Source organism: Eretmochelys imbricata, chromosome 5, assembly GCF_965152235.1.
Source record: "Eretmochelys imbricata isolate rEreImb1 chromosome 5, rEreImb1.hap1, whole genome shotgun sequence".
Lineage (NCBI taxonomy): Eukaryota > Metazoa > Chordata > Testudines > Cheloniidae > Eretmochelys > Eretmochelys imbricata.
In genome coordinates, this window is record NC_135576.1 from 1,287,563 (window position 1) to 1,312,738 (window position 25,176).

Genomic DNA, 25,176 nt, shown 5'->3' on the forward strand with positions numbered 1-25,176 from the left:
AGTCCCCTTCATGCCAATTGAGTCATAATTTTCTTCATATCTGATCTGAGGCAGGGGGTTGGGGTGCGGGAGGGGGTGCGGGGTCTGGGAGGGAGTTGGGGTGCAGCAGGGGGATTCTGATCTGGGGCAGGGGGTTGAGGTGCGGGAGGGGGTGCGGGGTCTGAGAGGGAGTTGGGGTGCAGGGGTGGATTCTGATCTGGGGCAGGGGGTTGGGGTGCGGGAGGGGGTGCGGGGTCTGGGAGGGAGTTGGGGTGCAGGAGGGGGATTCTGATCTGGGGTAGGGGGTTGGGGTGCAGGAGGGGGTGAGGGGTCTGGGAGGGAGTTGGGGTGCAGCAGGGGGATTCTGATCTGGGGCAGGGGGTTGGGGTGCGGGAGGGGGTGCGGGGTCTGGGAGGGAGTTGGGGTGCAGGAGGGGGATTCTGATCTGGGTCAGGGGGTTGGGGTGCGGGGTCTGGGAGGGAGTTGGGGTGCAGGAGGAGGATTCTGATCTGGGGCAGGGGGTTGGGGTGCAGGAGGGGGTGCGGGGTCTGGGAGGGAGTTGGGGTGCAGGAGGGGGATTCTGATCTGGGGCAGGGGGTTGGGGTGCGGGGTCTGGGAGGGAGTTGGGGTGCAGGAGGAGGATTCTGATCTGGGGCAGGGGGTTGGGGTGTGGGGTCTGGGAGGGAGTTGGGGTTCAGGAGGGGGATTCTGATTTGGGGCAGGGGGTTGGGGTGTGGGAGGGGGTGCAGGGTCTGGGAGGGAGTTGGGGTGCAGCAGGGGGATTCTGATCTGGGGCAGGGGGTTGGGGTGCAGGAGGGGGTGCGAGGTCTGGGAGGGAGTTGGAGTGCAGGAGGGGGATTCTGATCTGGGGCAGGGGGTTGGGGTGCAGGAGGGGGTGCGGGGTCTGGGAGGGAGTTGGGGTTCAGGAGGGGGATTCTGATTTGGGGCAGGGGGTTGGGGTGTGGGAGGGGGTGCAGGGTCTGGGAGGGAGTTGGGGTGCAGCAGGGGGATTCTGATCTGGGGCAGGGGGTTGGGGTGCAGGAGGGGGTGCGAGGTCTGGGAGGGAGTTGGGGTGCAGGAGGGGGATTCTGATCTGGGGCAGGGGGTTGGGGTGCAGGAGGGGGTGAGGGGTCTGGGAGGGAGTTGGGGTGCAGGAGGGGGATTCTGATCTGGGGCAGGGGGTTGGGGTGCAGGAGGGGGTGCGGGGTCTGGGAGGGAGTTGGGGTGCAGGAGGGGGATTCTGATCTGGGGCAGGGGGTTGGGGTGCGGGAGGGGGTGAGGGGTCTGGGAGGGAGTTGGGGTGCAGCAAGGGGATTCTGATCTGGGGCAGGGGGTTGGGGTGTGGGAGTGGGTGAGGGGTCTGGGAGGAAGTTGGGGTGCAGGAGGGGGATTCTGATCTGGGGCAGGGGGTTGGGGTGCGGGAGGGGGTGCGGGGTCTGGGAGGGAGTTGGGGTGCAGCAGGGGGATTCTGATCTGGGGCAGGGGGTTGAGGTGCGGGAGGGGGTGCGGGGTCTGAGAGGGAGTTGGGGTGCAGGGGTGGATTCTGATCTGGGGCAGGGGGTTGGGGTGCGGGAGGGGGTGCGGGGTCTGGGAGGGAGTTGGGGTGCAGGAGGGGGATTCTGATCTGGGGTAGGGGGTTGGGGTGCGGGGTCTGGGAGGGAGTTGGGGTGCAGCAGGGGGATTCTGATCTGGGGCAGGGGGTTGGGGTGCAGGAGGGGGTGCGGGGTCTGGGAGGGAGTTGGGGTGCAGGAGGGGGATTCTGATCTGGGGCAGGGGGTTGGGGTGCGGGAGGGGGTGCGGGGTCTGGGAGGGAGTTGGGGTGCAGGAGGGGGATTCTGATCTGGGGCAGGGGGTTGGGGTGCAGGAGGGGGTGAGGGGTCTGGGAGGGAGTTGGGGTGCAGCAGGGGGATTCTGATCTGGGGCAGGGGGTTGGGGTGCGGGAGTGGGTGCGGGGTCTGGGAGGGAGTTGGGGTGCAGGGGTGGATTCTGATCTGGGGCAGGGGGTTGGGGTGCGGGAGGGGGTGCGGGGTCTGGGAGGGAGTTGGGGTGCAGCAGGGGGATTCTGATCTGGGGCAGGGGGTTGGGGTGCAGGAGGGGGTGCGGGGTCTGGGAGGGAGTTGGGGTGCAGGAGGGGGATTCTGATCTGGGGCAGGGGGTTGGGGTGCAGGAGGGGGTGCGGGGTCTGGGAGGGAGTTGGGGTGCAGGAGGGGGATTCTGATCTGGGGCAGGGGGTTGGGGTTCGGGAGGGTGTGCGGGGTCTGGGAGGGAGTTGGGGTGCAGCAGGGGGATTCTGATCTGGGGCAGGGGGTTGGGGTGCAGGACGGGGTGCGGGGTCTGGGAGGGAGTTGGGGTGCAGGAGGGGGATTCTGATCTGGGGCTGGGGGTTGGGGTGCAGGAGGGGGTGCGAGGTCTGGGAGGGAGTTGGGGTGCAGCAGGGGGATTCTGATCTGGGGCAGGGGGTTGGGGTGCGGGAGTGGGTGCGGGGTCTGGGAGGGAGTTGGGGTGCAGGGGTGGATTCTGATCTGGGGCAGGGGGTTGGGGTGCGGGAGGGGGTGCGGGGTCTGGGAGGGAGTTGGGGTGCAGCAAGGGGATTCTGATCTGGGGCAGGGGGTTGGGGTACGGGAGGGGGTGCGGGGTCTGGGAGGGAGTTGGGGTGCAGGAGGGGGATTCTGATCTGGGGTAGGGGGTTGGGGTGCGGGGTCTGGGAGGGAGTTGGGGTGCAGCAGGGGGATTCTGATCTGGGGCAGGGGGTTGGGGTGCAGGAGGGGGTGAGGGGTCTGGGAGGGAGTTGGGGTGCAGCAGGGGGATTCTGATCTGGGGCAGGGGGTTGAGGTGCGGGAGGGGGTGCGGGGTCTGGGAGGGAGTTGGGGTGCAGGGGTGGATTCTGATCTGGGGCAGGGGGTTGGGGTGCGGGAGGGGGTGTGAGGTGCAGGCTCCAGCCGGGAGGCACTTACCACAGGCGGCTCCCGACCGGCGGCACAGCTGGGCTCAGGCTGCCTGCTGTGGCCCCACGGCGCTCCCGGAAGTGGCCGGCTGCTAGCACGTCTCCGCGGCCCTTGCGGGGAAGGGGACAGTGTGTCTCCGTGCGCTGCCCGCGTCCGCAAGCGCCGTCCCCGTGGCTCCCACTGGCCAGTTCCCAGCCTCCGCTCTAGCCATGGAGCGCTGGGCTGGTCCGGGCCTGCAGGTCTGTTGTATTGATTTAGAGGGAGTGTACCAGCCCAAAGAGTCAAAGGTGTTAACACGACCCTGTCACTGTCCAGCATTGAACACTTTTAAACAACGTTCAGGGTTTGGTCTACAGAGACCTCGGCCTGCTGAGTGCCCCGGCAAACACCCCATTCAACAGCCTCTTAACCTTTCATTAAAGATACAGAAAAGGGGGAAAAACAGTTAAAGCTTTTGGAATTAAAGTATTATGTAAGGCTTACATTTGAACAACATCCCTTGTTCCCTTTCCCTTCAGCTGGAGAGAGTTTTTAAAAAGAACCTGTCTCCCTTTTGACAGTCTCTTAGATGAGCAGCTGTCAACCTTTCCAGACTTCTGCGCCCCTTTCAGGAGTCTGATTTATCTTGCGTACCCCCAAGTTGCACCTCACTTAAAAACTACTTAAATACAAAATCAGACATAAAAATACAGACGTGGCACAGCTCACTAGTCCTGACAAATAGCGACTTTCTCATTTTTACCATATAATTATAAAATAAATCCATTGGAATATAAATATTATACTGACATTTCGGTGTATCGCATACAGAGCAGAACAAACAAGTCAGTGTCTGTCTGAAATATTAGTTTGTCCTCACTTCGCTGGTGCTTTTTCTGTTGCCTGTTGTAAAACTAGGCAACTATCTAGCTGAATTGATGCACCCCCTGGAAGACCTCTGTGTACCCCAGGGGTACATGTTCCCCTGCCTGAGAACCACTGTCTTAGATGGTATCAAAGATGGTGATAACTGTCCTTCTGGGGAGAGGAGAAGACGTTAGCTGAGATGGGCTAGCGCTGCTGTTAAAGTCCAGTCCTGTTTCCTAAAAGACAAAATGAGACAAACACCCAAAAGGGGAGAGAAGAGAACAGCAAAGAGAGAAAATGCAGCTTCTCTCTCTGGTGCTGACTCCCACGTGCGGCCTCACTGCTGGAGAGACTCAGGCCCAGCACAAGGTCTGATTGGCCACTCTGAGACCTGACAAACTCATACCACCATTGGGCTGGTTAGGGCATTGCATTCCTTTGCCTCCCTGGTCACAGGCTCACAGTCTTGCTGCAAAATGTACAGTCTTGGCTGGCTACCCAGACTCTTATTAGACAGAAGTCAAAAGGAGAAGGACAGAGGAGGAAAGAAATAAGGTGGGGAAGGAAAGGGACACCCAAGGGAGATGGAGAGATGAAGTCTCACATCCCAAGTGGTGTTCAGGACTCAGCCAGAGCTGGTGTCATCTGGGTCCCTCTCTCTGGCCCAGTCTGGTCAGGACAGGACATCTCTCAGGGTCCAAATGATGGTCCCAGGAGATGGGGTGAAGGGCAGCCAGGATGGTGAAGCTGGCTCCAGTAGGCAATTTGTCTCCCAAAGTCTCTTTCTTTAAGGATGCCGAAGGGAGTAGTGGGTAGAACAGCCCCTGCCCTCCTTGTTTTGTCCACCAATTAGACCTAATTTCTGACACACCAATTTTGGCTCCTTGACTTCGGTCCCACACAGCTCTTGTTTATCAGGCAAGGCCTTAACGCAGTCCTTGAGTTACACCAGGGGACCTTTTTGTTTGGACTAATTCAGTCTGTCTCCTTTTTCCACCTTTTCCCATCACGTTTCTTGTCCTAGGGGTATTGTGACATCTTAGGAACTGTCGCCCACTTTTCACAGCTGAGCTCACACTTCGGGGAAACTCGTAGGCCCAGTTAGCACAGCCGATCGCAGCAGGGAAAGTACCCAGGGCCTCTCATTTCTGGTGGGCTGGGGTGAGTGGGATCCAGTACGATGGATAACCAATAGCAGGGTGTGCTGGGAGGATGCTGTTCGCCGCCCCACACCTGGCTAGCTGGGTAACCCCACTTCTGGAGCAATGTGATCGTGCTCATGGAAACATCCTTTTCTCCACCAGCTAATCCCTTCCCTGCAGTTCTCTGCTTCTTCACCGCAGTCACTTGAATGCAGGGGTGTCATTATGTGACTCTTTTCTTCCTAGAATTTTCTGAAAAATACTAATGTCCAGTACTGGATTGGACTAGTCCGGAATCAGGAATCGCAGTGGCAGTGGGTTGATAACTCACCCTTTAAACAGTAAGTATCATATTTATTTCTTAAGCTAGATGCTCCATTTGGTCACCAGCGGCACCATCCAAAAGAAACATGCATTTTAGTAACTGTAGCTAAAGCCACTGACTAAAGTGCGCTGGAAGGGTTAGAAGTGGCTTCCCATAATGGAACCAACGGGCCTGCAGTTCCTCATGTGGACCCTTTGCCAGAGGGGAATATTTAAAGCAACACCATGTACTTGAAAGCTGCAAAATAACGAGTTTCAAGCAGTTTCAAGTCCTCTGAGTAAATTCTTTATCGGTAGCGCCCAAGCGTAAGTCAGGTGGTTCCTGGGAGGGCAAGGGGCAAAACCAGAGAGCAAATGAGTGTAAAACACAAATCCAGATGTCAGGAACGTACTGAACAGCGCTGGCAGGGAACGTGAAGAGGAGACATTTCTTAATTGTCTCTGACCCAATGCTGGGAATCTGGCTAACAAGCCAGAGGAATTGGAAATTCTCACTGATGAGAAGAAATGAGGTATTATTGTCATCACTGAGGCCTGGCGGGATGAGTCACAGGACGGGGATGTTAAACTCTCTGGTTACAGCCTCTTTAGGAAGGTTTTTGGGGGGCACTCTGCATGAAAGGCAGCATCACCTGTTTTAGAGGTGTTGCTAACTCAGAAGTGCAGGATCATGCCTATGGATGAATGTGCTAACAAAGCCCAGCGGGTGCATGGGTGGGGTCTGTTACAGACACCAGATCAAACCAGGGAACAGAATGGGATACTCACTAACCTCTTGTCTGTGACGTGGGAAGAAAACCTGTGTTATGAGGGACTTCAGTCTGGGAGAGGTGTGGGAGGTCTCACGACCTGATCACATTCAGCGTGGGCACACAGAGGACAGTCCCAACCAGTAATTTATTCATAGACCAGAAGGGACCACGATGTTCATCTAGCCTGACATCCGTCACACACAGGCCAGAGCACTGCTCCCCAAAGATGCACTAAAACATATCTTCTAGAAATCTATCTGACCTCGATTTAAAGACTCCAATCCATGGAGACACCACCACCTCCCATGGTGAGCTGTTCTAGTGGTTAATCACGCTCACAGCTAGGAAACAGCATCTTATTTCAAGGTTGAATTTGTCCAACTCCAACTTCCAGCCATTGGACCTTGTTATGGCTTTGTCTGCTAGCCTGAAAAGCCCCTTGGTGTCAGCTCTCTTTTCCATGTGTCAGAACCTAGACACTGAGCAGGCGTCACCTCTCAACCTTGTCTTTGGTAAGCGGATTAGATTGGGCTCCTCAAACCTCGGATCATACATCCTGTTTTCCATCCTCTGGATCATTTTTGTGACCCTCCTCTGAACATTCTCTGGTATTTCCACATCCTTCTTCAGGTGCGGACACCAGGACTGGACACAGTATTCTAGTATCGCCTCTGTACACAGCATGGTCAGGCTAAGATCACTTCCTTATTTCTACTGGAAAGTCCCTTTTTTATACACCCATGGAGCACGTTAGCCCTTTCTGCCACAGCCTTGCACTCACGGCTCACGTTGAGGTCACACAAAGTCCTTTTGTGAGTCGCTGCTTCCCAAGAATAAGTCTCATGTTGTAACGATGCTGCCCTTGGTGGGACACTTCTGAGAGTACCAATTCAGGACAAATTGCTTCAAGCAGAGCAATTACAGCCCAAGGCTGGGGTTTCTCCACCTCTAAGGCAAACCAAACCAGCCAGACAAGAGGACCACTGGCTAACCACAAGTTATACAAGCAATTCCCTCAGACACTCCAGTTGCCCAGTATCACCACCAGTGCCACTCGTTGTGGGGACAAACGGTTATGAAATCCAAAACCCCAAGAAAAGAAAAAAGGTTCCCTCGATACCAAAGGACCAAGCCCCAGACCCAGGTCACTATACAAATCAAATCTTACCCACAAATCACACTGTTGCTAATCCTTTAGAATTTAAAATCTAAAGGCTTATTCATAAAAGGAAAAAGAGAGAGATGAGAGCTAGAATTGGTTCAATGGAATCAATGACATCCAGTAATGGCAGAGTTCTTGGGTCAGGCTTGTAGCAGGGATGGAATAAACTTCCGGTTCAAATCAAGTCTCTGGAGAACATCCACAGCTGGGGTGGGTCTTTCAGTCCTTTGTTCAGAGCTTCAGTTTGCAGTAAGGTTCCTCCAGAAGTAAGAAGCAGGATTGAAGACAAGATGGAGGTGTTTTCAGGGCATTTTATATTTTCTGCCCATAGACAGACACAGTGGCAAGATGGAGTTTGGAGTCACATGTCCATGCATGACTCAGTTCTTTACAGGCCAACACCATTGTTTACATGTTAGTTTGAACGTTCCCAGGAAAGCTCAGATGTGGACTGGCGTCCCCCAAAGTTCATTGTCAGTTAGGTGTTTCTTGACTGGGCACTTACTGAGAATAGTCCTTTGTCAAGAAGCTGACCAAATGCTTCACTGAGGCTACTGAGGGGGGAGGGATAGCTCAGTGATTTGAGCATTGGCCTGCTAAACCCAGGGTTGTGAGTTCAATCCTTGAGGGGGCCATTTAGGGATCTGGGGCAAAAATTGGGGATTGGTCCTGCTTTGAGCAGGGGGTTGGACTAGATGACCTCCTGAGGTCCCTTCCAACCTTGATATTCCATGATTCTATGAAAACACATTAAGATACAAGTACATAGCCAATATTCATAACTTCAACTACAAAAATGACACACCCATACAGATAGCATAATCATAATCAGCAAATTATAACCTTTCCATAGACACCTCACACGACAACCTTTGTACAAAATCTGCTGCAAATATATAACAGTGGTTGCAACAATGATCTATACGGTCACAGTTCATGTCAATAACGTTACACATGTCCTGTAGAAATAACCAGTGTTCTTGGTTCCCAGATGCACTGCCATGCATTTGGCTGTATTAAATCACGTTTTGTTGGATAGTGACCATTTAACCAGACAATACAGATGACTGTGACAATCTCCTGTCTTCTTCACTACTCACCACCCCACCAAACTTTGTGTCACCTGCATATTTACCAGCCAAGATTTTATATCATGATCTAGATTGTTGATAATATTAAAGTGTTGGACCAGGAACCGATCTTTGGGAGACCCCACTAGAAATGGGCCCGCTCATTGGGAACAAAGACATTTTGCAACCTCCCAGTGAGCCAGTTTTTAATCCATCTAACATGTGCCCTATTAGTTCCATTTGCAACCCTTCTGCCAAGTGGAGCCAGCAGCAACCAGGGCTGGGTTCAATATCTAGGCGTCCCTTTTCAACAATACAACACAGAACTGGCTCGAGCCTCCACCCAGTGACCTGGGAAAATTACACCCCCACCCCTGGGCACCTCAAGAGACAATACTTCCCCTCTCGCAAGCACAGAGTCTGAGTGTAGGAAAGAAACTTTTAATGAAAGGAAAAAGTCACCTGACATTAATTAGGGAAAATGCCACAAGCAGGATTCATAAACATAAACTGTGAGCAGGATGCCCACCCAGAGTGCATGGGGCAGAGCTTCCACCTCGTGTTCCTGAGATCTACAACCAACAGTTCCTTTTCTGTGCCCCCGCTCTGCTCCCTCACCACACCCCATTCACAGGGGTTGTCCTGGGTCAGTGAGGACCCAGGGTTCAGAGGCGCAGCTGTGTGAGTTCCCCTCCCCCCCGGGGGAGAAGGCACCTGGCTTGCTCCGGCCTCTGAGCACTTGCTCTGTCTGGCTGCCCTGCCAGCCGCGGTTCCTCTGGCCAACCCGCTCGCTGCTCTGCCAGCCACTCGCTGCTCCGCTGCACCCTGTCATCTTCCACTGCCTCCTGCCTCTCTGCTGTGACCTCGGCAGGTCCGTCCCTTGAGGCTCCCCCAGCTCTCAGGGACAGTCAGCTCTTGGGGGGGGGGGAACTGCCTTGCTGAAGCAGGCTGGGCAGAAACGCTGCCCCCCACAAGTGATGTCAGTGCTAGTGAGCACGTAACGAAAGATGCCTCACTCAGCTGTATCTGTGAACAGTGGGGAGGGGCAGGTCAAACTGTACCTGGGACCCTTAAGTATCATCCACACCTCCTAGCAGGGACACCTGTCCCCACCCCTCTTACTTTCACAGGGGAGGACTCTGGCATTCAAGCCCCTGGCTTAGCAAGCTCCTTTCAGTTGAGGGCGACCCCCTCAATCAGGACAGGCTCAGCATGGTTCGGCTGCCCTTTAGTCATACAATAAAGGTAACATGGATAACACCATTTCACTCCCCCTGAGTAGTATACGCCTCGATAGTATTCATCACCATGCATTTTTTGACAGGTTTCCATGCCCCCTTTAGGGCTCATGTCCCACCCTACATTCCTGTTTCCGTTGGTGTAGAAGTTTGGCGCTGTCAGCCATTTTGAATTTTTTTAAATTATTTTTTATGTTTGAATAGGGGGAATGTTGCATGCTTGTGCTTTGATACTTTTGGTTGATTGTTTAGAGAAAACGGTTGAAAGAATAGAGTGAGAGAGCTTAAAGATTAAAAAAAGAAAGCTTTGGTACGGTTAAGAGGAAAAAAGGAAAGAATGGTTATTAAAGAAAATAAACTTTTGGTTAGGTTTAGTAAGGAGAGATGATTTTAAATGCCTAATTTGGCATGTTATTAAAGAATAAAAATTTTTGAGATAAATTTAAAAGGTGTATTAAATATAAGGGTAGTTTAAGAGCCTTTACAGAGTTAAATAAAAGAGAAAAATATAAAGAGGGGTTAAAAAGGAACACACAAGGCAAAAAAGGGCATTTACGAAAGCAAAGAGTATTTAGTAAGCACATGGTAAAAAAGTAAAGAGAGGTTAATAGAAAAGCATTTAAAATATTAAATACAAGGCGTGACAAAGTTCCTCCTCTGCTTTGGTGGGTCCTCGCTTTTTGGCGGATTTGGTCGCCTCAGATGTTCACAGCAGCCCTCAGTTTGGCCGCTTCTGCTAGAGGCTCAAACCTGCCATTCACTCAGCTAACCTCATCGCTGGTCAGCATGGGAGAAATGGAAACCAGTCTCCACAGTCTCTGCTGATCCACCTAGCGGGTCAGGGACAGGCCAGATCCTTTTCCAAATGAGACCTTCCCTTCTAGTGTTGCTCACAGACCAAGTCAACTCCTCCTGTGTCCGATGAGGAGTTGGGGGATGGGGGGAACCCAGGCCCACCCTCTACACCGGGTTCCAGCCCAGGGCCCTGTGGATAGCAGCTGTCTACAATGTCTCCTGGATTAGCTGCATGACAGCTACAATTCCCCAGGCTACTTCCCCATGGCCTCCCCCCCAGCACCTTCTGTATCCTCACAGCAGGATCTTCCTCCTGAAGCTTGATCACGCTTGTACTCCTCAGTCCTCCAGCAGCATGCCTTCTCACTCCCTGCTCCTTGCACCCCTCCACTAACTGATGGGAGGTCCTTTTAAACCAGGTGTCCTGATTAATCTACCTACCATAATTGATTCTAGCAGGTTCCTGATTGCTCTAGTGCAGCCCCTGCTCTGGTCATTCAGGGAACAGAAAACTATTCATCCAGTGGCCAGTGTATTTCCCTTCTACCAGACTCCTGTATCCCTGGTGGTCTAGTGGTTAGCGGCGTGAGGGAAACCCTGGCGCACGTCTATCTGGAGTGCGCCAGGTTGCAGCCCCTATTCCGGCTCCTCACCAATATTTTGTTACGGTTTTGGTTGCACTTTTCTCCTCACCTCCTTATCTACGCACTCCCTGTCCATGGCCCCACTAAGTCGCGGGACCTCCTGGTCAACCTCCTCCTGGCCCTGGCTAAAGCGGCCATCTATAAAACCAGGGTGAGGAGGTTGGCCGATGGAGTCTCCTGCGACTGCGGGGCCTATTTCCGATCCTCTGTCCGTTCACGCCTCCGAGCGGAGTTCCTCTGGGCGGCGTCCACTGACTCCCTTGACGCCTTTGAGGAGCGGTGGGCGCTGTCCGGGGTTCTCTGCTCGGTGTCCCCGTCCGGTTCCCTTCGTTTGACCCTTTGACCGCACTCCCGTCCCTGTTTTTCATTGGTTGTCCCCCGTAATTAGTTGGTTCTCCAGGCCCTGTGGATCTCCCCCTTAGGCTGGGGGGGGCTCCTTTCGTAGTGGACGAGCTTCGCCCGCCCACTTCCTGGATCCCAACAGGACCAGACTCCTGTACCCCACTGGTCTGGTAGGTTAAGAAAAGAGCATTTAAAAACATTAAATAAAAGAGAAACATATAAAGATAGGTTAAAACAGAGAACAGGGCAAGAAAAGGAAAAGAAAGCCCCCTTTGCAAAGGGTAAAGATAGACAGCACATGATTGAGTCAGAAAGAGATATCTGGGTTGTTCTGCGGAAAGAAGGAGCTCCCAAGGCTCACAACCCCTCAGGCTAGTTATAGCCACCTTTGGATCGGACCAATCAGATGATGCTTTACAGCTGCGTCATAGATTACATTTTCCTGAACCAATCCTGTAGTCCCAAGGTTTTTAAACACGAGCCATCTCCCTCCCCTCCCCTCAGTACCCCCCTTTAACTGCCTTACTCTTATCTAAAAAATCAGAGCCCAAGCATCTCTCCCGCCAGGCAGCACTTTTACACAAGTGCTTTAATAAAGCTTAAAACCATAAGCCCTTAGTAACAAACAGGTTTTAAAGTCCCCCCCCATGTTTTAGACTAACATTGGTCATTTTTTAGTGAGGAGAATTTGAAGCTGCAGCAAAGCCCATTAGCAAAAACAGTGTCTGTGAGCCAGTGGATCAGAGAGAAGAAGGCTGCTTCTTCCCCCACTTTTTAACAAAAGCAAGTGAAAGTTATATGAAGTTTTGTAAAGGAATAAACACTTTAAAAGACAAGCCTATGTGAAGACACATCCCTTTCTTTAACATTTTTACAGGTGTGTTTCAATAAAAAAAAAGAGCATGGAGAAACGCCCCAGAGTGAAAAGCACAGAACTGTGTTAACAGCTAGTTTATATTCCCCATATTCTGTAATCCAGTGGATCAGAGAGAAGTTGATTTTCCTCCCCACTTTTCAACAAATCCGTGTGAAAGTTCTATTAAGCTTTCATTTTCTTAGGACTTTGAGATTTAAGTATGAATTTTTCTGTTGCATTATTAGAATATCTTTGTTTTTAGATGTTTGCAACCCTTGTGCTGAGACACAGGGACAAGCTCCTGTGTTTGTTTTGGGTCCATAGATTTTATTAAATTAATACAGCGCAGGCTGGAGCTGTGGCTTTCTCTAATCAGGGGTGGCCAGCCTGAGCCTGAGAAGGAGCCAGAATTTACCAACGTTCATTGCCAAAGAGCCACAGTAACACGTCAGCAGCCCCCCATCAGCTCCCCCCCCACTCCGAGCGCCTCCCACCCACTGGCAGCCCTGCCGATCAGCACCTCCCCCTCCCTCCCCATCAGCTGTTTCCTGGGGTGCAGGAGGCTCTGGGGGGAGGGAGGAGCGAGGGCACGGCAGGCTCAGGGGAGGGGGTAGGAAGGAGTGAGTGGGGGCAGGGCCTGTGGCAGAGTCGGGGGTTGAGCCGTGAGCCCCCCCCGGCACACTGGAAAGTTGGTGCCCGCAGCTCCAGCCCCGGAGCCGGTGCCTAGACAAGGAGCCGCACATTAGCCTCTGACGAGCCGCACGTGGCTCCGGAGCCCCCGGTCGGCCACCCCTGCTCTACATTGTAAAAACAGATCAGACTAGCAGATAAGGCGAGCAGTGATCCATGCACTGTACTCTGCCTTAGCCATGCCCGAGGGGTCAGTCACCCCTTCGCTTTGCTTCTTTTTTTACACAGACTTCTTTCCTAACTTTTTAAACCATTCGTTCCCAAACTTTTTGGCATCACGCCCCCTTTTTAATTTTCGAGAAACCCTCATGCCCCCACTTCTCCTTTACCATCATCCAACCCCCCTTTTAACAAATTCAATTAGTGATTTAAAATTAAAAATAAACACAAAAACTTGATATAAAATTTTGTATTTAAAATTAAAAATAAGCACAAATAGTTTTTCTTGGCACAAAAGTTTAACAAAAATGTAATTTAAAACAAGAAATAACATAAACAAAACAAATTCAATGTGAAGGATGATGCTGCATTTTCTTCACGAGTTGGGAAATCCTAGGATTGAAAGATGAAAGTGCGCAATGCAAATTGTTTTCGACGTCCAGTTCATTCCTTTGTTTCGTTTTTATTATGACTAAACTTGAAAAGCTTTTTTCACAGAGGTACATTAACAAAAACGGAAGAAGTATACGTAGCACTTCTTCTCCAACTTTCAGGTAAATTGGGAAATATTTCATCCAAAATTCCTCCAGGTGTAAGTTTTCAAAAATATCTTTCGCACTTGAATCGTATTTCATTCTGAGTGCTTGTACTTGCAATACTTCTGGCAATGAATCGACATCAACGTTGAACGGATTATGTGCTAATTTATGAAAGGGGTTGCCAGAAAAGTTGTCTGGAAAATAGCGGATGAATTCGTCAGCAAGGCAGTCCAGATGAAACACACTTTTGTTCTTTGCATCCTCTTTACAAAGTTCTTGGAAACCTTCATTTTCAGTGAGTGATGAAAATGTTGGAAAAGACGAAAAGCTAGACATCTGAGCTTGCGTTTGATGTTTCCAAAGCTTGATTTTTTCCATAAACACTTTGATGGCATCGTGGTGCGCTATAATGTTTGCAGCGTTGTTTCCTTGCAGCTTCAAATTGAGATTGTTCAAAAATTCAAAAATGTCCACGAGGTATGCCAGTGAAAGTTGAAACGTTTGGTCCATAAACGCATGATATAATTCTTCTTTTTTCTGTTGCTTGAGGAAAATTTCCACTTCGTCTTTCAGTTCGAATAATCTCAAAAGCATGTTCCCTTTGGAAAGCCATCGTATCTCCATGTGAAACAAAACAATTTTATGATCCACTCCCAAGTCCGCGCAAAGAGCTGCAAAAAGTCTCGTATTTAAAGCGCTGCTCTTCACAAAATCTACAACTTTGATGGCCAAATTCAATAAGTCACGTAGGTCATCTGGAAGGGTTTTAGCAGCCAACGCTTGTATGCGTATGACGCAGTGAGTCGTGGTTACAGCTGGATTTTTTTCTTTCACCAATGTCACAAATCCAGAGCGAGAGCCAAGCATCGCTGACGCACCGTCTGTGCATACACCAACCAGTTTTTCCCATGAAAGTCCATTTTCTTCAAAAAAGTCAGAAACTGTTTTCATAACAACATCAGAGGCCTTTGATGTGGTCGTCAATTCCTTTGAAAAAAGCAGTTCTTCTTTCACAGTTCCATCGATAATGAATTAAACGTAGACGAGCAACTGTCAGCATTGTGCTACATCAGTGGTATCGTCGCACTGAATTGCGAAAAAAGAAGAAGCTTTCACTGCCTCCACAACTTGAAGTTTTAAATCTTTCGCCATGTCATCGACGCAACATTTCACGGAATTGTTGGAAAGCGAAATTTCCAAAATTTTTTTCTTGCTTTCGGCACCAAGCACAATATCAGCTGCTTTCAACAAGCAAGGCTTCACAAAAGTTTCTCCTATTATGTATGCTTTCTTGGCTTTAGCGATGAGCAATGACAGTGCATAAGATTCATAGATTCATAGATATTTAGGTCAGAAGGGACCATTATGATCATCTAGTCTGACCTCCTGCACAACGCAGGCCACAGAATTTCACCCACCACTCCTACAAAAAAAAACCTCACACCTATATCTGTGCTATTGAAGTCCTCAAATTGTAGTTTAAAGACCTCAAGGAGCAGAGAATCCTCCAGCAAGTGACCCGTGCCCCATGCTACAGAGGAAGGCGAAAAACCTCCAGGGCCTCTTCCAATCTGCCCTGGAGGAAAATTCCTTCCCGACCCCAAATATGGCGATCAGCTAAACCCTGAGCATATGGGCAAGATTCATCAGCCAGATACTACAGAAAATTCTTTCCCAGGTAACTTGGATCTTACCCCATCTAAAACCCATCACAGGCCATTGGGCCTATTTACCATGAATATTTAATTACCAAAACCATGTTATCCCATCATACCATCTCCTCCATAAACTTATCGAGTTTAATCTTAAAGCAAGATAGATCTTTTGCCCCCACTACTTCCCTCGGAAGGCTATTCCAAAACTTCACTCCTCTGATGGTTAGAAACCTTCGTCTAATTTCTAATCTAAATTTCCTAGTGGCCAGTTTATATCCATTTGTTCTTGTGTCCACATTGGTACTGAGTTTAAATAATTCCTCTCCCTCTCTGGTATTTATCCCTCTGATATATTTATAGAGAGCAATCATATCTCCCCTCAGCCTTCTTTTAGTTAGGCTAAACAAGCCAAGCTCCCTGAGTCTCCTTTCATAAGACAAGTTTTCCATTCCTCGGATCATCCTAGTAGCCCTTCTCTGTACCTGTTCCAGTTTGAATTCATCCTTCTTAAACATGGGAGACCAGAACTGCACACAGTACTCCAGGTGAGGTCTCACCAGTGCCTTATATAACGGTACTAAAACCTCCTTATCCCTACTGGAAATACCTCTCCTGATGCATCCCAAGACGACATTAGCTTTTTTCACAGCCATATCACATTGGCAGCTCATAGTCATCCTATGATCAACCAATACTCCAAGGTCCTTTTCCTCCTCCGTTACTTCTAGTTGATGCGTCCCTAGCTTATAACTAAAATTCTTGTTATTAATCCCTAAATGCATGACCTTACACTTCTCACTATTAAATTTCATCCTATTCCTATTACTCCAGTTTACAAGGTCATCCAGATCCTCCTGTAGGGTATCCCTGTCCTTCTCTAAATTAGCAATACCTCCCAGCTTTGTATCATCTGCAAACTTTAGTAGCACACTCCCACTTTTTGTGCCCAGGTCAGTAATAAAAAGATTAAATAAGATTGGTCCCAAAACCGATCCCTGAGGAACTCCACTGGTAACCTCCCTCCAACTTGACAGTTCACCTTTCAGTAGGACCCGTTGTAGTCTCCCCTTTAACCAATTCCCTATCCACCTTTCAATATTCCTATTGATGCCCATCTTATCCAATTTAACTAATAATTCCCCATGTGGCACCGTATCAAACGCCTTACTAAAATCTAAGTAAATTAGATCCACTGCGTTTCCTTTATCTAAAAAATCTGTTACTTTCTCAAAGAAGGAGATCAGGTTGGTTTGGCACGATCTACCTTTTGTAAAACCATGTTGTATTTTGTCCCATTTACCATTGACTTCAATGTCCTTAACTACCTTCTCCTTCAAAATTTTTTCCAAGACCTTGCATACTACAGATGTCAAACTAACAGGCCTATAATTACTTGGATCACTTTTTTTCCCTTTCTTAAAAATAGGAACTATGTTAGCAATCCTCCAATCATACGGTACAACCCCTGAGTTTACAGATTCATTAAAAATTCTTGCTAATGGGCTTGCAATTTCTTGTGCCAATTCTTTTAATATTCTTGGATGAAGATTATCTGGGCCCCCCGATTTAGTCCCATTAAGCTGTTTGAGTTTCGCTTCTACCTCAGATATGGTGATGTCTACCTCCATATCCTCATTCCCATTTATCATGCTACCATTATCCCTAAGATCCTCTTTAGTCTTATTAAAGACTGAGGCAAAGTATTTGTTTAGATATTGGGCCATGCCTAGATTATCCTTGACCTCCACTCCATCCTCAGTTTTTAGCGGTCCCACTTCTTCTTTCTTTGTTTTCTTCCTATTTATATGACTATAGAACCTTTTACTATTGGTTTTAATTCCCTTTGCAAGGTCCAACTCTACTTGACTTTTAGCCTGTCTCACTTTATCCCTACATATTCTGACCTCAATAAGGTAGCTTGCCTTACTGATCCCTCCCTTCTTCCACTCCCTATATGCTTTCTGCTTTTTCTTAATTACCTCTCTAAGATGCTTGCTCATCCAGCTTGGTCTACAACTCCTGCCTATGAATTTTTTCCCCTTTCTTGGGATGCAGGCTTCCGATAGCTTCTGCAGCTTTAATTTAAAATAATCCCAGGCCTCCTCTACCTTTAAACCCATAAATTCTTCAGTCCAATCCACTTCCCTAACTAATTTCCTTAATTTTTGAAAGTCAGCCCTTTTGAAATCAAAAACCTTAGTTGCAGATTTATTTTTGTTAATCCTTCCATTCAGTTTGAACTGAATTAGCTCATGATCACTTGAGCCAAGATTATCCCCTACAACCATTTCCTCTATGAGGTCCTCATTACTCACCAAGACCAAATCTAAAATAGCATCCCCTCTAGTCGGTTCAGCAACTACTTGCTGAAGGAATCCATCAGCTATCGCATCTAGGAAAATCTGAGCCCTATTATTATTACTAGCACTCGTCCTCCAGTCTATATCTGGGAAGTTAAAGTCTCCCATGATCACACAGTTTCCATTAGTATTTACTTTATTAAAAACATTAAAAAGGGCTCTATCCATATCCAAATTAGATCCCGGCGGTCTATAGCACACCCCAAGCACTATCCCAGGGGAGGCTCTAATAGTTTTCTTCCCCAATTTAATTTTTGCCCAGACAGACTCAGTCATATCCATTTCATCGCTTCTTATTTCTTTACATTCTATCTCATCATTGATATACAGTGCTACTCCACCACCTTTACCTTTATTTCGGTCTTTCCTAAACAGCACATACCCTTCAATACCTGTAGCCCAGTCATGACTACTATTCCACCAGGTCTCTGTTATACCTATAATATCTGGTTTCACTTCCTGCACCAGTAACTCTAGTTCCTCCATTTTGTTACCTAGGCTCCTTGCATTAGTGTACAAACATCTTAATTTATGCTTCTACCACTTTGGCCGACACTTGGTGAAAAGCTCCAGTAATGTCCAGCTTCATGCGTTTTAAATTTTGAAGTTTAGCAGCAAAAAACTCTTTTCGTTTGTCTTTCAAAGTGCTGTGGTTCTTTGTCAAGCGTCGCTCAAGACAACTAGGTCTCACGGCATCATTGCTGAGAACTGCGTGGCATACTACGCATTGAGGATGATCGATCCTGGTTTTTTTCCATGATGGTGAAACCATACATGATGTAGTCTTCATCATACTTCCTTTTCTTAATCGTGACCACAATAAAAAAAATCTATAAAAATTATTTTCCTGATTTGTGAATAATAACAGACGCAAGTTAATTTGAGTTATCGCGAATGGTAAACTACTACAATTACGTACGGATGCGTGCTGCCCTACATATACCCCACCACCAGTCTGGTAAGTAGCCGGTCTTGCGCAGTGAGTGGTAGAGGTAACCACTCCCACGATAGCACAGTCTCAAACACTCTCACGAGTGAGCTAGGAAGTTTTAAAAAGTTCCATCGCTTTCTACATTGTTCTTCGGCCTCCCCACTGACCGAAATGGCACTCCTACACTTCGAAAGGCAAAATAATAAAAAATATTCGCATTTCATGATATGAAATTTGAAAACATTGCAGTTATATACTTTTATTTATAGTTGATTTTTATTATTATTGTACTTTATCTTATACATTTATTCTTGTCTACTTATCATAGAATCATAGAATATCAGGGTTGGAAGGGACCTCAGGAGGTCATCTAGCCCAACCCCCTGCTCAAAGCAGGACCAATCCACAATTAAATCATCCCAGCCAGGGCTTTGTCAAGCCTGACCTTAAAAACTTCTAAGGAAGGAGATTCTACCACCTCCCTAGGTAACCCATTCCAGTGTTTCACCACCCTCCTAGTGAAAAAGTTTTCCCTAATATCCAACCTAAACCTCCCCCACTGCAACTTGAGACCATTACTCCTTGTTCTGTCATCAGCTATCACTGAGAACAGTCTAGAGCCATCCTCTTTGGAACCCCCTTTCAGGTAGTTGAAAGCAGCTATCAAATCCCCCCTCATTCTTCTCTTCTGCAGACTAAACAATCCCAGTTCCCTCAGCCTCTCCTCATAAGTCATGTGTTCCAATCCCCTAATCATTTTTGTTGCCCTCCGCTGGATGCTTTCCAATTTTTCCACATCCTTCTTGTAGTGTGGGGCCCAAAACTGGACACAGTACTCCAGATGAGGCCTCACCAATGTCGAATAGAGGGGAACGATCACGTCCCTCAATCTGCTGGCAATGCCCCTACTTATACATCCCAAAATGCCATTGGCCTTCTTGGCAACAAGGGCACACTGCTGACTCATATCCAGCTTCTCATCCACTGTCACCCCAAGTCCTTTTCTGCAGAACTGCTGCCGACCCATTCGGTCCCTAGTCTGTAGCGGTGCATGGGATTCTTCCGTCCTAAGTGCAGGACTCTGCACTTGTCCTTGTTGAACCTCATCAGATTTCTTTTGGCCCAATCCTCTAATTTGTCTAGGGCCCTCTGGATCCTATCCCTACCCTCCAGCGTATCTACCTCTCCTCCCAGTTTAGTGTCATCTGCAAACTTGCTGAGGGTGCAATCCACACCACCCTCCAGGTCATTAATGAAGATATTGAACAAAACTGGCCCCAGGACTGACCCTTGGGGCACTCCACTTGATACCGGCTGCCAACTAGACATGGAGCCATTGATCACTACCCGTTGAGCCCGATGATCTAGCCAGCTTTCTATCCACCTTATCGTCCATTCATCCAGCCCATACTTCTTTAACTTGCTGGCAAGAATACTGTGGGAGACTGTGTCCAAAGCTTTGTTAAAGTCAAGGAACAACACGTCCACTGCTTTCCCCTCATCCACAGAGCCAGTTATCTCGTCATAGAAGGCAATTAGATTAGTCAGGCATGACTTGCCCTTGGTGAATCCATGCTGACTGTTCCTGATCACTTTCCTCTCCTCTAAGTGCTTCAGAACTGATTCCTTGAGGACCTGCTCCATGATTTTTCCAGGGACTGAGGTGAGGCTGACTGGCCTGTAGTTCCCCGGATCCTCCTTCTTCCCTTTTTTAAAGATGGGCACTACATTAGCCTTTTTCCAGTCATCCAGGACCTCCCCGGATCGCCATGAGTTTTCAAAGATAATGGCCAATGGCTCTGCAATCACATCCGCCAACTCCTTTAGCACTCTCGGATGCAGTGCATCCGGCCCCATGGACTTGTGCTTGTCCAGCTTTTCTAAATAGTCCCGAACCACTTCTTTCTCCACAGAGGGCTGGTCATCTCCTCTCCATGCTGTACTGCCCAGTGCAGCAGTCTGGGAGCTGACCTTGTTCCTGAACACAGAGGCAAAAAAAGCATTGAGTACATTACATTTTCCCACATCCTCTGTCACTAGGTTGCCTCCCTCATTCACAAAAAGAAAAGGAGTACTTGTGGCACCTTAGAGACTAACCAATTTATCTGAGCATAAGCTTTCGTGAGCTACAGCTCACTTCATCGGATGATGTAGCTCACGAAAGCTTATGCTCAAATAAATTGGTTAGTCTCTAAGGTGCCACAAGTACTCCTTTTCTTTTTGCGAATACAGACTAACACAGCTGTTACTCTGAAACCTCCCTCATTCAGTAAGGGGCCCACACTTTCCCTGATGACCTTCTTGTTGCTAACATACCTGAAGAAACCCTTCTTGTTACTCTTAACATCTCTTGCTAGCTACAACTCCAGGTGTGATTTGGCCTTCCTGATTTCACTCCTGCATGCCCGAGGAATATTTTTATACTCATCCCTGGTCATTTGTCCAAGCTTCCACTTCTTGTGAGCTTCTTTTTTGTGTTTAAGATCAGCAAGGATTTCACTGTTAAGCCAGGTTGGCTGCCTGCCATATTGACTATTCTTTCTACACATCAGGATGGTTTGTCCCTGTAACCTCAATAAGGATTCTTTAAAATACAGCCAGCTCTCCTGGACTCCTTTCCCCTTCATGTTATTCTCCCAGGGGATCCTGCCCATCAGTTCCCTGAGGGAGTCTAAGTCTGCTTTTCTGAAGTCCAGGGTCCGTATTCTGCTGCTCTCCTTTCTTCCTTGTCTCAGGATCCTGAACTCGACCATCTCATGGTCACTGCCTCCCAGGTTCCCATCCACTTTTGCTTCCCCTACTAATTCTTCCCGGTTTGTGAGCAGCAGGTCAAGAAAAGCTCTCCCCCTAGTTGGTTCCTCCAGCACTTGCACCAGGAAATTGTCCCCTTCACTTTCCAAAAACTTCCTGGATTCTCTGTGCACCGCTGTATTGCTCTCCCAGCAGATATCAGGGTGATTGAAGTTGCCCATGAGAACCAGAGCCTGCGATCAAGTAACTTCCGTGAGTTGCCGGAAGAAAGCCTCGTCCACCTCATCCCCCTGGTCCGGTGGTCTATAACAGACTCCCACCACGACATCACCCGTGTTGCTCACACTTCTAAACTTAATCCAGAGACTCTCAGATTATATTCATAATCAAAAATGAGAAGATTGTTAATACTTCATTGTAGTTAAATTATATAGGCCTGTAATTGGACAATTTTATGAATAGTTTTTATTATGTATACAGAATATATATAATTTATTGTCTGTTGGTCTATTAAATAAATAAATTTTATCAGCGTAGAACATTTTTATTTACAAGGGCCATGGCGATTCTCCATCACTGACCATGTTTAAATCAAGATGGGATCTTTTTCTAAGAGATCTGCCCTAGGAATTATCTGGGGGCTGTTACCCGGGGTTCTTTCAACCCAAAGCTCTTGGTAACTTTTACTCCGTGTGAGGTGGTGTCAGGAAATAAGTCAGGGGAGACACAGCCATCTGACTGATAGATGACTGGCATAAACAGGACAACACAAGAGTGCTTTCACTTAAAGCTAAACTTTACTTAGTCTCAGGCACTTATACACACGTCCGCAACAGGTTAGTAAAACACCCCCAACCCTTGATAATTACCAAAGCTGAGTGTGGCTCTCGAGTGGCACAGCGGCAGCCCGTCTGCTAGTGGGGAACACACGATGCATCCAGAGAGAGAGAGAGAGAGTCCAGTCCTGAAGAGATCCACTACCTCAAACTTTTTCCCCTTATTTATACATTAGTAATAGAATGACATGGCCCTTAAAGCAAACTTGTTAAGTAAGCAGTTTCAATGGTCAAGCGAGAGGTTCCTTCTGATTATCGATTAACCAGGTGTGGGTTTTTCCAGAGTTTGCAGCCTTGAGGCCCCAATAGACATTCCTGGGGCACATCCTGCTCTTCTAAGATGCATGTATCAGCAACTTCAACACAATTCTTATCAGGAAGGATGCAGGGTCAAGCTGCCCTTTCTATGGCACCCAACCCCCCCCCCCACACACACACCTTTTCTCAATAAGCCATAGTGGTTTCAGGCATTTTACTGGTTTGCAAAGTCTCCCCGTACAGGGGCAGGTCTCTAGCCCACACTGTGCAGGGGGTCAGGCCAGTCCTAGGGCCCGTGCTATGCAGGGGGTCAGACTAGATTTGCACAGTGGTCCCTTCTGGCCCGGGAATCCATGAAGCTGAGTATGGAGAGGCAGAGCTGAGTCACCGCAGAGCCGGGGGCAGAAGCAGCACGACTGGACCAGGGTGGACAGGGAGACGAGCCCTGTGCCAAGCCCACCGAGAGGGGCAGAGGGGCAGGAGAGGCTGAAGGGAGCCGGCAGAAGCAGCAGCAGGCAGGGGAGGTGTGAATGCCCAGGGGGGACAGGATTCCAAGGCAGAAGCTCAGCTGTGACCACAGCAGCCAGGGCCAGGAAACCTTGACAGCCAAAGGTTAGGTGCTGAGTGACTTTAGGCTCCTCCAGGGCTCAGCGGCAGTCGAGGGGGGATTTTCTGCAGCGCAGGGTGCCGAGGCCTGGGACTTGCATGTCTTTGTGGATCTGGGCCCAGGGCACCTACATACAGAGCAGATTTCTGGTGGCAGGCGGCTCCTCAATCTAGCTGCAGACGAGAGCAGAGCAAACCCCAGTGGCTGGAAGACGAAGAGAGACAAAAATCAGACAGGAAATAAGGCAGAAAACCGGGCGGGAAATTAACCAGTGGAACAACTCACCCAGGCACGCAGCGGAGTCTCCATCCCCCGGGTTTCCGTGACGAGTGGGTGTCGCTTTCGCTGAAGGAGGGGCTCCTGGCTGGGCTGCGGCTGTCGCTGGGTGAAGCGACTCTGGCCTTGAAATCGATGGTGACCTGGCCTTAGTGCGCCAGGGTGGCAGAGCTGACAGCCAGCGTAGGGCGGGCCAGGCTGTCTCAGCAATGCCCCTTCTCTTTCCAGAGACTTGAGCTACCCGAGTTACAGCTATACGTCGTGTGGAGCAATAAGAGGTGGTGTCATAAAGAGTAACACCTGCTATTATCTTGAAAAGAAGCCATGGATCTGTGAAAAGGCACCCGGCAAACCCAGCCCAGACAGTCCATTGCCTCCTTACGGTACCCGGAGATACAATCAATGAGAGCCGCTGGCCCTGATGACAGGACAGTCCTGTTAGTCTGGAGCACCATCCCCATATTAGGGACATCTCGGGCGAAGTCCACGCCTGCAGGGCGGTGCTGGGGGGCAGGGCACACGGGGGGCGGGGGGTTTGCGGGGCGGAGCTGGGGGGCAGGGCACACGGGGGGCGGGGGAGTGGGGCGTTTGCGGGGCAGAGCTGGAGGGCAGGGCACACGGGGGGTGGGAGAGCAGAGGGTTGCAGGGCGGGGCTGGGGGGCAGGGCACATGGGGAGCTAGCGGGGGGGCTTGCGGGGCGGAGCTGGGGGGCAGGGCACATGGGGGGTGGGGGAGTGGGGGGATTGCGGGGCTGGGGAGCAGGGCACATGGGGGGCGAGTGGGGGGTTTGCGGGGTGGAGCTGGGGGGCAGGACACACAGGGGGCGGGGGAGCCGTGGGTTTGTGGGGCGGAGCTGGGGAGGAGGGCACACGCGGAGCGGTGGAGAGGGGGGGTTGCGGGGCGGCTCTGTCCGAGCCCCTGTGGGGTGGAGGGTTGGGTGCTGCCCCCAGGGATCTCCATGAAGGAGGCCCCAGGAGACGTCCTGACGCTGCCTTTTCTGCTCTCTCCACCCAGGCTCTTCCCAGTGACGCGCTCCACCGCCTCCTACCTGGCTTGTGGGAGGGTGTCGGGCCCTGGGCTGTCGGGCGGGTCGTGCACAGACCCCTGCCGCTGGATCTGTGAGCAGAGTGCCCTCACCTTGCAGTGGGGCCACGGCTCTGCCCCTCCCACTTTCCTGGGGTGGAACACGACCTACACCTGCCTTGATCCCCAGTGAGAGCGGCTGAGGGCCCAGCCCTGGGACCCTGCACCTGGTGACCTGCTCCCCTCTGCTCCCGGTGCTCCTGCCCTCCTGGGAGCCCAGTGATCCATGCACCCCCACGCTACCGCCCGCCCCGGGGTCTGGGCTCCCATGAGCCCGTCAGGCCCATGCTCCACTCTGTCCAGCGGCCCCCAGGTCCTGTCCAGGCCTAACCGTCAGAGCAATCACCGGATCAAGCCCCCGCTCTGCCAGAGCCAGATTGTCGCTCTCTGGCCCCCCGACAGCTGCGCTCCTCTGGGGCAGTGCAGACCGCAGAGTCCAGGGCACAGTGCCTGAGCCGGGACCCGGCATGCCTGGGCGAGGGGACCGGCGGTGGCATGAGCTTCTGGAGATCAGGTGAATCCGGAGTCAGAGCCTCTCCGAGGAACTCTGCAACACCTCCCTCTTCGACAAGGCTTTCCCCGTCCGAACCCCCCGCCCCCCACTGCATCCCCCAACCCCGATTTTATTCCCAAAGGGGAAGGATGCCAGAGGCTCTGTGAACCCCCTAAGGACCGTGCTGTCGCTCTAGATTTGATGGGAAGGCACCCAGCTGCAATGGTGATGGGCAGCAGCAGCCGGGAGGCGGGGGGAAGCTGTTTCCCCCACCCCACCTCTGTAAAGCTCACCAATAAACCCTTAAAATGTTCCCGTCTCACCTTCTCTTGGGAGCCCGTGTGTCGGGGGAGGGGGACCCCTGCATCCATTCCCTTGAGCGCACCCATAGGCAGCCCTCACCAGCACCCAGGGAAGCCGTGCCCCAGCGGCTCACAGCCCAG

General features: G+C 50.2%; 1 protein-coding gene across 2 annotated transcripts in view; it reads left to right on the forward strand.

Moving 5' to 3' along the window:
* The window catches only part of LOC144265434 (B-cell differentiation antigen CD72-like), a 40,029-nt gene extending 15,085 nt beyond the window's left edge, over nucleotides 1-24,944 (forward strand). The window contains exons 6-8 of one of the 2 annotated variants that reach the window (XM_077818072.1): nucleotides 5,159-5,253; nucleotides 23,386-23,540; nucleotides 24,172-24,944. In XM_077818072.1, the coding sequence (XP_077674198.1) occupies nucleotides 5,159-5,253; nucleotides 23,386-23,540; nucleotides 24,172-24,185 (264 nt within the window). In that variant the 3' untranslated portion in view covers nucleotides 24,186-24,944. Of the gene's footprint in view, nucleotides 1-5,158; nucleotides 5,254-23,385; nucleotides 23,587-24,171 lie in introns of those variants that run through there. The other variant, XM_077818071.1, reaches the window with a different exon arrangement.
* Nucleotides 24,945-25,176: the final 232 nt, after the last annotated feature.